This window comes from Protopterus annectens, chromosome 11.part0 (assembly GCF_019279795.1).
Source record: "Protopterus annectens isolate FY-2018-M chromosome 11.part0, PAN1.0, whole genome shotgun sequence".
Classification (NCBI taxonomy): domain Eukaryota; kingdom Metazoa; phylum Chordata; order Ceratodontiformes; family Protopteridae; genus Protopterus; species Protopterus annectens.
The window spans coordinates 1112986385-1113002568 of record NC_056745.1 but is presented as its reverse complement, the minus strand read 5'-3'; the positions used below and the strand labels follow the sequence as shown (position 1 = coordinate 1113002568).

At 40.3% G+C, this 16184-nt stretch overlaps 1 protein-coding gene across 4 annotated transcripts in view; it reads right to left on the bottom strand.

The window, feature by feature from the left end:
* Positions 1 to 16184, bottom strand: part of LOC122815720 (troponin I, slow skeletal muscle-like) — a 302343-nt gene that overhangs the window by 247689 nt on the left and 38470 nt on the right. For 2 of the 4 annotated variants that reach the window (XM_044088469.1, XM_044088471.1), the window contains exons 2-3: positions 12168 to 12194; positions 8438 to 8441 (exon numbers count right to left, since the gene is read on the bottom strand). In XM_044088469.1, the coding sequence (XP_043944404.1) occupies positions 8438 to 8441; positions 12168 to 12181 (18 nt within the window). In that variant the 5' untranslated portion in view covers positions 12182 to 12194. The remainder of the gene's footprint in view (positions 1 to 8437; positions 8442 to 12167; positions 12195 to 16184) is intronic. The other 2 variants (XM_044088468.1, XM_044088470.1) reach the window with 1 other exon arrangement.

The following is a 16184-nucleotide window of genomic DNA, read 5'->3' as shown; positions in this document are numbered from 1 at the left end:
ATGCTATTTCCTAAGAGAAGGTTGAGGGTGAGAGATGGGTAAAGTTGGAGCTGAATTTATTGGCCAGTAGATTTAGCTACATCTTCTGGCTCAGTATAGGTGGCCGCCATTTACGATGAGCTCTGCACACAATTGTGTACTGCCTTTGAGGTTGTGGGCATAGCTAAAGAATGCCTTGTAGTTGTCCTTGGCCTGATAGACCAGATTCACCTCTAATTTGGCTTTGGTAGACTTTATTTGTCCTCTGTGATGTTTGCTTAATTTAATGAGAGTGCTTTTATTCTGCTGGGTGCAGCACCTCCTAATTTTTGGCATGATTTTCTTCCTACTGTTATACAGCCTATTGATTTTGAGAGTCCACCAGGGTGGCTTGTTTTTTTAATTAGTTCTGTACTTCTTCCTGGTGGGTACAGCTGCCTCTATGCAGCTATTAACATGCTTGTACAGGGTTTCTGTGAACAGTTCTGCATAGGGAGCAGTGTTCTCAGGGTTTATGGGGGCTTGAAATTTTACCAGATTATCACTTAATAGCAGGAGCTTAGCCTTAGAGTAGTTCCTGAATATTCCAGGTTTAGCTGGGAGTCCAGGGTTTATTTTTACTTCAAAGGAGACCATTTTGTAGTCTGACCTTTCCAGGGAAGACATTACAGTAGGGGATGTGCAGCATCTCCCATAATAGTGAGAACCAGATCCAGTTTGGCTGCACCCCTGGTTGGTGTATTGACTATCTGGTTCAGGGAGTTTATGTTTATAAAACCAAGGAATCTCTCTGCCTATACATTTGGTGTTGTATAGGATTCCCAGTTAATGGTGGGGTGATTAAAGTCGCACATGAATATGGTATTGGGTTGGATGGTAAGTGTTTCTAATAAGTTTAAATACATGGTATGGGTTTCCTGGGTCACAGAGGGGGACCTATAGCTGGCAAGGAAGTGATATTCGATTTTGCCTTTGGTGATTTGAACATGGAGCAGCTCAAGTGCATTGTCCTGTTTGACCAGACTTGAGGTATATTTATTTTTGATGTAAATAGAGACATCTCCACATTTAGTCCCTGTCTGTGTAGTATCTGGTTAAAATGTGTGGAAGGCATTATAACTTTGCACTGTTGGTGTGCTCTCCGTGGCTTTAAGCCATATCTCAGTGACCGTACTGACAGCATTTTGTTGGGTGAACAGAACTTTTAGGGAGTGGAGTTTTTTGTTTAGATTCCTAGCATTGAGTAGTGATACCGTTAGATTTTTTTTGTTTTGATTTGCTATGTTGGAAGTACTTTCAGTTTAGCATTGCCTAAAAAAATCAGTAAGAGGGAAGACAATGTTTTAGCTAATATTCGAAAGTCTAGAGGGGAGAGATGAATACCATCCCTGGCAAAGCAGCATGGTCTGTTGACCATCTCCTTCCAAGCTGACAAATATTACACCCCCTTTGAATGACACTAGAAACTAAGCCAATTATTAAAGTCAATAATCTTTTGTTCGTATTTTGGCATCATTCTTGGAGAAGGTAAAATGCTGCCCAAAGCGAGGCTTGTCCCAGCCTGAGACACATAATCTGAGAGCTTTATGATGTCTGTCTTCATATAGCCTAGGGAGGTATGTCTCAGGTCATTTACTCCCACATGGACTATTTCTGAGTCATACTGGTAGTTTTGGTCCAGTGACCTGAGTGCATGTGTAATGTGGTGGATCCTAGCACCTGATAAGCAACTGACCATGACTTTTTCCTTAGTCAGCCTGGTGAGAGGGACATCAGTGTGTCTCAAGATGGAGTCTCCAATGACCAGAATGTTGGATTGTGTGGTGGCTTGCCTTATGGGCTTAGAGGTAGATGCTCCATGGGATGTGCCTCTATGTGTTGATGTGGGTGTTATTTTTGAAATAATGCATTTGGGGCTGCTGAGGGTATTTGTTACATGTACTTCATCTAAGAGGTCTTTGTGGTTTAGGAAGGTTAGATTTAAGTGCCTCAGCATATGTGGGTCTATATGTCTGGTTTGAATTGTGTGCGATGGGTACAGTGTGTGTACTACTGACAACCTTATTGACATTAGGAGTACTTTTATGTGAGAGCTCTGCCTCCAGTGACATTGTGTAAATACATCTCTCACATACCATATCAGTTTGTTTGAGAAGTAACTAGCTGTCAGTAAATATGAGACAATTTCTACATTGCCTCAGGATGCCCATATCCACCTAGCTGGCAATGGAGACAGTGAGAAAGTTCATATCCATGGCAACAAACCCTTTTTTATTGATTAGATAGCTGGAGTGAGAATATAAAGCAATGTCAGGAGTATTCAGTTTGCAACTCTAGGGACAGTTCTTGTCACTGCAAACTAGTTTTCCTGTGTGCAACTGAGTATTGGTGAAATTTCAATCATGCTTTTACAGGTGTTCGAGTCTGTACAGGGTACGGCCAAACACATGAGGGGATACTAATACGTAGATCCTGAAAATTTAATGATGAAATATTTAGGCAGATATTCTGAAGTTAGAAACAAATCAAGCAGTACCTACTGAAAAAAATAGTTAGCTTGTCAAGAATGATGAAAAGAGGGGAGTCGCATGAATGGCTACTACTACTGCTAGTCTCACCACAGCTTCACTCTGCTGGGATACAATGCTTCTTTGCTTCTTCTCTCACAAGAAGCAAAACATTAGCACCAATCCCAAGAACAGAAGCAGCCCACAACCTGTTTGGTGATCCAGAGCATTGCTCCAGGTGATGCAAGGTTCTGTAGACCAGTTGTAGCCTTTTCCTGGCTGGTAGTCCAGAGGTAGCAGGGGAAAATACAACTAAGAATGTAAGCAAAGAAATGTATCTAAGTGCTGCAAGGACAAGGAAATATGTTTATGTAACTGCAGGTGTGATAACAGATGACACAAGTTAAATTAATACTCGGGTTCTATGGGGTCAGATAACATATATGGTAGTTCCATGGGGTGAGATAGCATACCTGGTGGTTTCCTGCACAAAAGCAAAGAAAACCTAACCAAACCCTGTAAAATCATGTTAAAAAAAATGTTAGCCTGTGGGTGCATCCCTGTACAATGGTAATAGGCTGTAGTAGCACTAATTCACAAAGTCAGAGGAGTCCCATCTTCTTATTTAGGACCCATTAGCCTGATCAGTATTATATGCATAATTATGGAAAAAGTCATAATGGAGCCCATCCAGCACAAAAGGGGATCTACTTGCATTTGCTAAGTGTGAATCCAGGTTTATGAATCTCTTAGCAGGATTTTATGAAGAGCTGTCAGTACATATTGCTTACCCTGACCTTCCTAAGGCTTTTAAATCTATACCACATAATGGAACAACCAGTGAATTCAAATGCTTAATCCAGTAGATAAAAGGATAGTTAAGCAACAGGGCTCAACAAGTCAGGATGGAGAGCTATCTGGCTGCCTCAAAAGGGGGTCTGTACTGCAACCACTTCTTTTTGGACAGTTCTCAGATATGAAAATGGGAACAGGGTACAGATAAACAAATATACTGATGATTACAAATTAGGTAACACAATTTCTTCAATAATAAAAGATCCATATTCTCTAAGATAGTCTGCAAAAATTACAAACCTGGCACAGTACCACAAAGGTAGAGAAAAAACAATGAATCCAAGAGCCAGCAGGAAGAAAAACAAATCCAAATGAGACAACCACTTTATTCCAGTTGAGCGCTTTCCTCTCCATAAAGAGAATTCATCAGAACAATGTGCACACAACACCCAGCCTTTTATATACCCTCCCCAATTAATCAATCAGAACTTTAATGAGAATCAATTAAAAGCAAAAAAACACACTGGTAATAAAACCCCCTTCAACACTGTTACAATTAATTACCATAACCAAGTTTCATGTACAGACTTAAAATTCCTTGTTAAAAATAACATTAAAACAATCTTAAAACTGTATAATATATATATATATATATATATATAAACATTAAATTCTGCACAGTAACAAATTAGTTCAGTTAGCCTAAAATGTGGTCCATTTTCAAAATACTGGATATACTTTTCATTTCATTGATGCCTGGATACCGAGAGGCATTAAAATACAATTGCCATCTCAGTTCCAGTACATCCAAATAAACATCCAATATACATCCCTGCTCATCTTTGACCAATTGCTGAACTACCAAAAATTTAAACTGATGGCCCTGATGTTCTTGTACATGCCTGTACAGGGCACTGGTGATTCTACAATGCCTAATGTCACCAAGGTGCTCACCGATCCTAACTTTGAATTTCCTAGATGTTTTACCTATATAAAATATAGGACAATTTTCACATTTAGCCATGTAAATGACGTTACAGCTGTTACAATTATAGTGCCCATGGATGTTAATAATCCTGGCACAGTAATAAGGACCTCTTAAAGTCAGCATTTTTACCACCATCAGATCTGACAAAAAGGACTCAGATTATGATTTTGAAATACGTGGACAAATCTTAAAAAAAATTCACCATCATTACATATCTAGTGACAATTACAGATGATTTGAATTGTGAACAATCAGAATCAACCAAAGTCAGAAACATATTTTGTTGGACTTCTAACTCTTAAGGAGATGGATGCCTATTAACTCCAGAACGATCATTCTACCACTTTATACCTCACTGACGTGGCCCATTATTGAATATAATACTGCATTCTGTATCCTTTTAACAAAGCTTGTAATTGTTCTGGCCAATTATTGGATATAGCGCTATGATTAATAGCATTCAGACAAGCCTCCTGAAAGAACATGCAAAAGTACTGTGATTCCTTACAAGAAAAATAAAAGAGTTCAGAAACTTTAATCTGTTCATAGATGCTTTATGAGGTGTCATTGTATTTATTTATTTATTTATTGTGCTACTAAGGTGTAACATCTGCCTGTTCTACAGTGCAATGACTGACCTAGGTCTATATGAAAGTCTATGCCTGGAACACATTGCTAAGGGAACTAACACTAGATCAGAGAATTTAATTAGATAATTAAATGCCAATAACAGAAAAACGTGTCAGATACATTGCACAAAGCACTCTAAGATAATGGAATACATTTCCCCTTGAAACAAAAGTCTATTATTAACTGCCTTAAAACATAATTTAGGTATTTATATGGCAAGTAGAAATATTAGCTTGGGGTTAGGGCACTCAGGCTTGAAGGGCTATTAGGTCATAAGCTTGACAATCAAACTGATGATGCTGCTTACTGGCACCGGATGACGTTTTTTGCTATTTCAGTAAATTTTCTTTACCCCTTCCCCACCAGACTGATGACTGTCACTTGCAAAAGGGTCTAAGCTTGGAAGTAATTAAACATGGTTTGGAGAATAGAAACAATTCATCTTTAATTATGAAAATATGGCTTGCTCAGGATCACATAGAAAGTAAGAGACTCTTTTGGGCTTCAAACCAGTTCTCCTCTATCACAGTGTTGGTTTTGTACTATGCATAATTAGTTAAAGATGTGCTTTATACAAAGAGTTTTGTTCTGAAAAAAATAAATAAATGCATGCACACACACAACACACAGGCACATAAATTTAAAAAAATTCTTACCTCTCTGCAGTTGAAAACAAGTTAGGAACAAATAAAGAGAGAGCAGAAAAAAAGAGTGATTATGATTACATATCTGAATCAAAGCCCGTCCATAAATAAAGCTAATAATCAGAAACAGATTGTGTCAGTCTATATGTTATACTAGGCAGGTATTAAACATGATAAAAGTGTATGTTGTGAACAGTCATTGTGGTGAAGTAGCTGACAAAGTACAATGTGTTTTCTTATCTTCCTGCTTGTGCAATAAAACCATAAAAGGCAAAGCCCTGCAGGGCCTTATTGTGTTTGTGACCTAGGCAAAAGTAACTGTGGCTGAATGTGTCTATTTACATATTACATAGTTGTAATGCACACCTAAAAGTTAATCAAACTGCTGTAAAATGAATGTGCATCTCTTAAAGAGTTTAGGAAACACAGAATAATTACTTAATATGTTTGTCAGCTGATTTCAGCAGAATATTACAATTTACACTATGACAAAATGTAAAAGATGATGAAATGAAAACTATTTTTTAAAGAACGTTTACAATGCAGTGATGTAATAAAGAGAAATTCCAACCAATACATTGTATTTTACTGACACTGTATTTAGACAAAGGTTACACAACAGAGTAAAATGACACTCAGAAGGGATGTTGCAGGTAATATGCACAATATTTACAAACAATGTTTTATACAGAAGGACAGATATGTGGGACTGAGTTCCTGTCATAAGGCATTAACAGCAAAGAACACTATTTCACTGTATTTCAGATAAAAATAATTTGCAAACTTTACATACATGTGGGAGGTCAGAGTACAGAAAACCACATTCCTCAATGAATGGTAAGGAATGGCACAGAACAGCAGAAGAAATGGCAGGGAATTGCACAGAATGGTAGAATGAATGTGAAGGAAGGGCATAGGATGTTAAGGCAGATGACAGGGAATGTGGCACAGAACAGCACGACAAATGGTAGGGAATGGTACAGAATGGTAGGACAGATGTGAGGGATGAGCATATGATGTTAGGGCAGATGATAGGGAATGGCAGAAGATAGCAGGACAGATGATAGGGAATGGCACAAAAAAGGACAAACATGAGGGAAGGGCAGAGAACAGCTGGAGAGATGGAAGGGAATGGCACAGAATGAAAGAATGCATGTTAATGAGTACAGATTGCTGGGACAGATGTAAGGGAATGGCAAAGAGCGGCAGGATGGTTGAATTTGAAGGGCACAGAATGGCAGGACAGATAGAAGGGAATGGCACAGAATGATGGGATGGATGATAGGAAATAGTACAAAGTGGGATGGATGAAAAAGAATGGCACAGAATGGTGGGATGAAACAGTGGGATGGATGAAAGAGAATGGCACAAAACTGTGGGATGGATGGTAGGAGACACAGAATAGTGGGAGGGGAGGTAGGCAATGGCACTGAATGGTGGGATGAATGGAAGTGAATGACACTGAATAATAAGATGGATGGTTGAGGATACAGAATGATGGGAGAGAAGGTAAGAAATGGCACAGAAGGTTTACTATCAAAATGTTGAATGGCAAAATGTATTTTACTCATAACATCGACTTTATTTGTCGAATTGGTAATATCGATAAAGCAGAATGTTGAAAATGGAAACTGCAATAATTGACATTCACAAAAATTTGGAATTACCATAAAGCAGTGAATGTATAACCAATGACTTCTGCACTTCAGTTACATTTATTCTTCATCTGTGCCCACATCTGTAAGGTTTAAGTTAGATGTTTGAGTGTCTGAACAATCGAACATCAAACGACACACACAAACACAAAAATCTATATTGGATTACATTTTTGCAGGGGGAGGGGGTCAAGCCCCCCTGCACCCATCAACCCCCCTGCAAATTATATATACCAACTCCAAGATTGCACTACAGTAAGGAAAAGGTAAATTTCCCCATACTTACTGTCCAGCGATCTCCATTCATAACCTCAGCTTCATATTAGTGAATGGAGACTTACTTTCATTAACATGAGGTCAGAATATTTCAGTTTGACATTACAAAGTGTTCAAACAATGCATTCAACCAAACCATGTTCAATTAACTGCCATTCCACATTATGATGGAAAACCAGCACAGAATGGTGAGATGGGTGGAAGGGAATCATGCAGAATGATAGGATGCTTGGAAGGGAATGGTGCAGAATGTCAGGACAGATGGAATGGAAGGGTAAAGAACTGTATGATGGATGGAAGTGAAGGGAAACTGAAGGGCACAGAATGGCTGGACAGATAGAATAAAATGGCACAGAATGAAAGGCGGGATGGTATGGAATGGAACAGAATGGTGGGATGAGTGGAAGGGAGTGGCATTGAATGGTGGAATGGGTGGTAGAGGACACAGAATGGTGGAAGGGAAAATGAGGAATAGCAAAGAATGGTGGGATGAATGGAATGGTGCAGAGTGGTATAATGCTTGGAAGGTGATGGTGCAAAATAGCAGGACAAATGGAATGGAATAGCACAGAAAGAAGAAATAAATAGTGGAGAACACAGAAGTGTCGGATGGATGGTATGGAATGGAACAGAACCCTGGAAGGAATGGAAGGGATTAGTGTAAAATAGTGTGATAAATGGAAAGGAATGGCACATAACTGTGGGATGGATGGTAGGGGATGGCACAGAATGCTGGGATGGATGATAGGGAATGGTACAGAATGGTAAGATGGATGTTAGGGAATGTTAGAGAATGGTGGGGTGTGTGATGCCCAACATGGCTACCGATATGTGATGGCCACCAATATGTGACGTCCCCACACTGGACCAGTAATCAAGGAGCCTGAATCCTCACCACTGAAACTGGAGAGGGTTGTCCACTTGGAATACAAATGGATACACTCAATATTTCTAGATGCAGACCTCTCTTCATCAAGTACAACTTCCCTTAAGAGCACACAGGGAACACACTCAACCCAGAGTCTGGATGTCTCTATATCTGTCTCCCTCCAGATCCCCAGTGAGACTCACCAGTGGTACAGCTGCAGGGTTAGGTCCTCAGCCAAGTGTCCAATGCAAGTCCTTCAGCACCCTCTCTGTAAACCCAGTGCTTCATGTCCCTGCCCCAAGTAGCTGACACACACATGCTTTAAGATTTAATTTATACACACACGCACACACACTCACACACACACACACACACACACGCACACACACTCACACACACACCCTAGGAAAGGTTGCCACAGATTACCCTCTTTACCAGCTTTGCCCAGACTATAAGGTAAATTCACTGCCACCAGTCAGTTACTATAAGGCTCTTAACAAATGGTGTCCAATTATACTGTGCAATATTAATACTAATACAAATGGTAGGCCTTCTGGAGTGGCTCACACAGTGTCACCAAATAAATATAAGCACTCTCACAGGTTAAATAGTTTCTACAAGGACCAGCTACAATAAAAGTTTAAATATATTTAATAAAAAATAATAAAAGTACATGAAAATACTGAATACAGAGTTCAAATCACAGAAAATATTGAAAAGAACATTGATGGACAGACTAAGACAAATAAAGAAAAACAATATCTAAACTAAGCTTCAATATATTCCTGACTGAATTTAAGAGAATTTCACTGTTCCCTAGTTAAGTTACTTACTACCACAAGGCACGATGCTATGTGTGAGGGTCTTTCTAGGGGTCTATATTATAACATTGAAGTCTAAAAACTTTGAATGTTATAATATCAAACCCAGTAAAGCGAACGCTTGAAATAGCAAAGCTGCAGAACGCCGAATACTTTCCTAGGGAAAGTATTCAGTGGGCCATTTCTGCAGATTTGCTATTTCCTCAACTGTGGAGCGAAGGTTACAGACCGGGTTAAGGTGAGTGTGCGACTGAGTGTGGGTTAGGTGAGTTAGGGTTAGGGCTCGGGTCAGGTAAATGTGCGATTGTGTGGACATGAGGGTTAGGGTGGGGTAGGTGAGTTAGGGTTAGGGAGCAGGTAAGGTGAGTGTGCGATAGTTAGGGACCTTAGGGTTAGGGTTGGGTTAAGGTAAGTGGATAGCTAGTGGTGTATGTCTGGTTTAGTGTAGGGTTTTGTGAAGTGTATGTGTGTGGATTATTTATTTTGGTGTGCTTGAGTTGTGTGTATGTTTATCGGAACAGCAAATGTTTTCCTTGGGAAAACATTCGCCATTCTGACTGTTTGATTTTCTGGTATTTCAATTGAATGGTTTCGATATTATAACATTCGAAATTTTTAGACTTCGATGTTATAATATAGACCCCTTTCTAGTCAGGCTTCCCAAACAGAATGCTTAATACTCTGAGATTTCTCTTTGTAATATCTAAAATATAATTTCCAGAGGGGCTGTCTAGAATGACCTCATCTGGTCACCTGGCTCTAGGATCTCACAGTATTCCCCTTTGAAGCTGAGACAGGAAGTTAGCACAGATGGCCACAATACACATCCAAAAGTTTATGGCAGTGCTTGGGGCCACTCCTCTTTTCACTGAGCTAATGGACAAAGTCTTTTCCCCAGACCCAATGTCTCCAGTCTTATTCAGCACTGTGGGGTGCCTCTTAAGGGTTTAACAGCTCATTTGCATTTCCCTTATTCTAGTTAACCTCTGTTGTGCCAGTATCCTCTATTAAAACATATACATTTAATTCAGCTACAATAATACATATACATTTCTCTTCATTTCAGCAGAGTGCACTGTTGATACATTTCAACACAAGCAAAGCTCACAAATACATTTTTAGCACAAACATCTGTACAAAATCAGTTTGATATACAAATGACATACAGTTCTAATACATTTATAACTCAAGCACCTTGAATAAATCACTTCCATATCCAAAGAACATATTTTTTACAAAACTCCAACTGGCTATGCTGGCACTTGCCCACATCATCACAGGGTGAATGATGAGAAATGGTACAAAATACTGAGATGGAAGGAAGGAAATGGTACAGAAGGGTAGGATAGTTGGAAGGGAAGGGAAAGGAAGGGTAGAAAATGGTGGAACAGATATAAACAAATGGCAAAGAATGCTGTGATGGATGGCAAGGTATGGCACTGAATGGAAGAATTGATAGAAGGGAATGGCACAGAACTTCAGGATAGGTAGAAAGGAATGGCATAGAATGGTAGAACAGATGGATGGAAATGGCAGAGGATGAGTGAATTAATGGATTGTAGAGGATGCATGTAGGTGAGCTGAATTATACGAAATGGCACATAATGGTAGGATGGATGATAACAACTGATACAGAACAATGGGATGAATGGAAGAGAATGGGACAGAATGGTGGGATGGGTAGAAGGGAATGACACAGAATGGACTGGTGGGTGGAAGGCAATATTACAGAATGGCACAACAGATGAAATGGAATGAAACATAACAGAAGGACAGATGGAAAAGGGTGGCAAAAATGGTGGAATAGAAGGAATGCCATGGTACAAAATGGCAGAACAGATAAATGACTAATGGTACACAACCACTGGATGATAGGATGGGTTGAAGGAAATGACATGGAATGGTGAGATGGATAGCAGGGAATGGCACAGAAGTGTAGGATGGATGGTTGAGACTGGGCACAGAAGTGTAGGATGGATGGTTGAGACTGGTACAGAATGGTGAGATGGGAGGATGGGAATGGCACAGAAGGGTAGGTAGGATGGAAGGGAATGGTGCAGAATGGAGAGATGACAGGATGGGAATGGCACAGAAGGGTAGAATAAATGGAAGGGAATGATGCAGAATGGCAGGCTAGATGAAAGGGAATCATACAGAAAGGCAGGGCAGCATCAGTGGTAAAGAATAGTGGAATGGTTGGAAGGGAATGGCACACAAAGGTGGAAAAGATGGAAAGGAATAGCACAGAAAGGTGGGGTAGATTGAAAAGAATCGGATTGAATGTTGACATGGGTGGAAAGGAATGGTACAGAATGTGAAGGATAGATGGAAGGTAATGGCACAGAATTAGGGATAAATGGGAGGGGGCAGGACAGAATAGAAGAAAAACAACCAGAGTTATAATTAGGTTATGCAGACGTCTGAGGTGGCATAAGGAAGCATCATAAAGATTTCTTAATGTGAGATGGAGATAAAGCTACTGAGATATGGAAATTTAGTGAATTCCAAAACCATGGTTCACATATACCAAAATCCATAAATGCAGACAAAGTATGGCTTTTAGGAAATAACAATGTAGCTTAGTGTTGATTTAAGGTAGTATGCTGGGTGCACAGGTTTAACTCCAGAAGCAAAGTTTATAGGGGAAGTAGTTTAATGACATCTAGATAAAGAAATATAGATTTATTTAGTGACAGCCATCCCAAGGACATTGTGTAACACACAGTTATATATTAAATGTGCAGAATAAGGGTTGTAACAGCAAGCATTATCCTAACAGTTTTCTCTTTTAAATATATTGGACTTGATGGTTTGGAGAAAGGTAACTCTCATGTGATTAGTGTAGTAGGAATCATACAATTTGTAAGACAAGGTTTACAGTCAGCAAGGGATAATGGTTTAGCCTCTAGGAGACATCCAAATTACTAGGAGCTGCCTCATTCATTAATTAGCTTAATTTCTAGAAGCTGCCCTGAAGAAACACATTAATGGTTTGTATACTCACTCTTCATCTGCCATCTTGATCCAGTTGCTGAAAAAGAAACAAAATGATAAGCATTACTTACAGTCCCAAAACAAAAGTGATCAGGCTATAAACATAATTTATGGAAAGATGGAGCATAAAAAAGCTTGTATTATTCCACCATTTGCAAAATAAAGCCAAGACTAATTAATTCCTATTTCAAATGTGAAGTGTCTCATGCCCATCATCTGCCCTTTATTCCTGGGTAGTGAGTTTTTGTTACAAGTAACAAACTATCTCCTGGTTTCTGCTTTCATCTATGTAGATATTTTTCAAGCCTAGAACTCTTTTCTTGAGTCTGTCATCAGCAAGTGGAATAGAGGTCAGAGTGTGATATTGGTCAATAGGTGTTTCCATTCCCCTGATAAAAAGAAGGGCAGGCATTATTTATGTTTCAAAGCTATAGGTAAAACTTTTTTCTGTATGCTTTTTGCTTACCCACCTGCTACCCATCATCCTTCTATGGGTTCAGTCTTTCTATTGACAGGGAGAACATGGTCAGTATCCGGGATGAGAGCTGATTAGGAGGTGTCCCATCCAGGCAGTTTTGAAGATTACATTACCCCTGCTGTTCACAGACCATCATTCTCTGCAGCCAACTGCCCAATGAATGGTTTTCCAGTCCCCAGCAACTATATGACCCAAACTACAGCCTATTAGCAGAAAGGACACAGATGATATGACCAATCACCTTCCACTCCAGCCTTAAAGCCCACCTAGTGACTTGTGTCTTCCTAATTGCTGCATCCCCTCTGTCCAGCCCAAAGACCTGTGGGGAAGCTTTCAAATGCATAGACATTTCTGCTTTATCTCAACCTCCCTGTGTCTGGTGGCTGACATTGCTGCAGACATCACCAGGAATGCTTACTATGCCCTCTTTGTGCTTGCCTTTTCTCACAATATGCATTGAGAGCTACCATCACAGGCTTGGATGCACTAACCTACCCACTGGTGATATACTGCTTTCCAGTGCCTGCATGCAACTATATGAAGATGGCAAGTGCAGCCAAATTGAACCACCATGCCCTCATCCCAAGAATGGCATGCTGTCATTGGCCACTCACTGCCAGCTTCCCCTAATGAGCTTCTCCAGCACCACTGATGCTTGAGCTTGGGTTACCTGGGCCATAGTCATGACTTGATTGCTCTATGTCATGTACTAGGCCAACAGATAAATCTTTCTGCACCAGAAGTACAGGTACCAAAGGGCTTAATTCATTCCAGATGCCAACTAGTTATAAACAGCTGATCTTTCAAGTAACTATGAGAAAAACAGTATTTTGTCATACAAGCAGCTCCCCTACCCATTTTACACTACCAAACCCAAACTTTCTGGCTTTCCTCCACCATCCTGTGCTGAAAGTCAATATTTTTCCCACTTCTCTTTCCTCTGCATCCCATTATAATCAAGTAACTCCCATTCCTTCTTTCTGCCTCCCTAACTACTCTTTTATTCCTTCTACTTAGGTTAGGTTGGTACTAGGCTATTGGCCCTAGGGCCTATACAAGCTTAGCTATAACAATTCTCTGTCTATTTCTTCCCATGTTTACTTCCCTGGACCCCTGTCTAGCAGGGCAACTGACGTGATCCCCGGGGTAAAGTTCCTATCTCCCATCCAGTCGTCAAGATTCCTTTTGAAGAGGGCCAATGAGGCACTCTGCTTGATATGTATGGGCAGTCTATTCCAGAGAATGGGGAGTCTCTGGGTCAGGAACATATCCCTCCAGCATGTTTTGTTTATTGTGATGACAAGGTTTAGGTCCCTGGAGTGTGTGGCTCTGATGGATTGGGATTTATTTAAGTGTAGCATGTCCAACAGCTCTGGGTTTGACATGGCCTTGTATGTAAAGCAGAGATCTCCTCTGAGTAGATGATATGCGACTGAATATAGCTGGAGTTTTTTTAGTCGGTCAGCATAGGGCATCTGCTTTAGGCCTGTGATTCTTTTAGTGAGGTGTTTCTGTGGCCTTTCCAGTTGTTGCAGATGTCTTGTGAGGTACATAACAAATGGGGCATTGTACTCTATGATGGGTCTAATGTGGGATGAGTACAGTGGGACAATGACCTCCTTTTTTCTGGATAAAAAGCCCTTAGTAATGAGGTGTGCCACATAGAAGGATTTTCTGACTATTGTGGCGATGTGGTTATCGAAGGTGAGACCACTGTCCACCTGTGTTCCTAAGTCTCTTATCACACTTTCAATGTTTAGTGTACTGCCACCTATGTGGTAATTCATGGGTACATGTTTTTTCTCAAAGGGGATAACTATATACTTTTTGTATTGAGCTTGAGTCCATGGCTCTGGCACCAAGCATCTGTTTCTGTAAGGCCCTTTTGTAGAATATCCACATAATTTGGGGATTCAATAATGGCTCCCAGTTTGCAGTCATCTGTGAACTTTGTTAGCCAGAGTCCCTTAGTGTTGGCCTGTACTTCAGAGAAGTAGACGCCAGACAAGAGCGGTCCCAGGCCTGAACCCTGAAGTACTCCACTTGTCGCTTGTCTGGAGCTGGATTTGGAGTCGGCTACTTTTACAGTGTGGGTTCTGTCAGTAATCAGTTGGCAACCCATCGAGTGACATAGGGATTTATGCTCAGCTTAGTACGTTTATCTATGATTCCAGAGTGGAGGATGGTGTCGAAGGCCTTGGCAAGGTCCAGACAGGCTGTGTGGACTGCCTTACCCTCATCCACGGCTCTGGAGACTGATTCAAAGAAGTCAGTTATGTTCAGGAGACACAATCAGCCCTTCACGAACCCAAACTGGGTGGGGTCCAGAGTTTGAAGGTTGCCAATGTCTTTGTTTATAAGTTACAAACACAAAAAGAAAAATCTAGCAAAGCTAGAATCTCCACTTTGTGATACCTTAAACCTCTTGAATCAAAAGCAACATGGGATGTATGTAAATTACTCTTTAAGGATAACAGGTGTTTTAGCTAAATGGCAATTCTGAAGATACATGACATTTTTTTTTTACTTATACATCTTTTTATGGATAATTTCAGACCAATAAAGCCAAACCCCTATAGCTGTGCACATGCATATTTCTGCCTTCTTATGAAATCATCAACATAGTATAAAAGGAATGTTTGACTTTTTGAAACACAGGGTAGTCATACCCAATTGATATCCATAAACCTAAGGGTGTCTACAAAATATCCCAACTTACAAACTAAAACAATGTTTAAAAATGACACACAGGAAAATCAAGTGGTTAAAAACACAAAAAGAAAAATCTAGCAAAACTAGAATTTTCACTGTGTGATACCTTAAACCTCTTGAATCAGAGGCAACATGATATATATGTAAATTACCCTTTAAGGATATCAGGTGTTTCAGCTAAATGGCAATTCTGAACGTCCATGACTTTTTACTTTTACTTTTACTTTTAAGTCTTTTTATGGACAATTTCAGGTCAATAAAGCCAAACTCCTGGCCTTGCAGATCAGGCTCATCAGACTGATGGGATGGTAGTTCCCAGGATCCAAGGTGGATCCCTCCTTGTGGAGTGGGATAACTGTAGCTGTGTGCCACTCAGTGGGCACAAAGACTGAGATGAGGCTATGATTAAACATGACACTTTGGTGAGGTGCCGGTTCATTTTGTAGTTCATGTAGTCACAGCCCGTGATATCATCTGGTCCCATGGATGCTGTATTCTTAGCTTTGGTGAGAGCGTTTTTTACCTGTGTGGCCGTGATTACCGAATTTTGGCAATCTTTTGGTATTGAGATGGGCCCTTTAGGGGGTGAGAAGGGGTGAAGTTGGCACTGAATCGATCTATAGAGTCACCTATGACTAAAGTGTTGGGTGCGTTGTCTTGCCTTAGGGGCTGTTGTTGGGTGGCACACTGGTGTTGTGAGCTATGTGATATTTTGGTTGTGATTGGTGTTTGTTTGCTTTTCAGCTTCAGAGGTCCTTGTGGCTTGGGCAGGTTAATGTTAAGGGACTCCACATATGTGGGTTTAGTGTTGCTATGTGTGGGTGTTGGTGGTGAGGG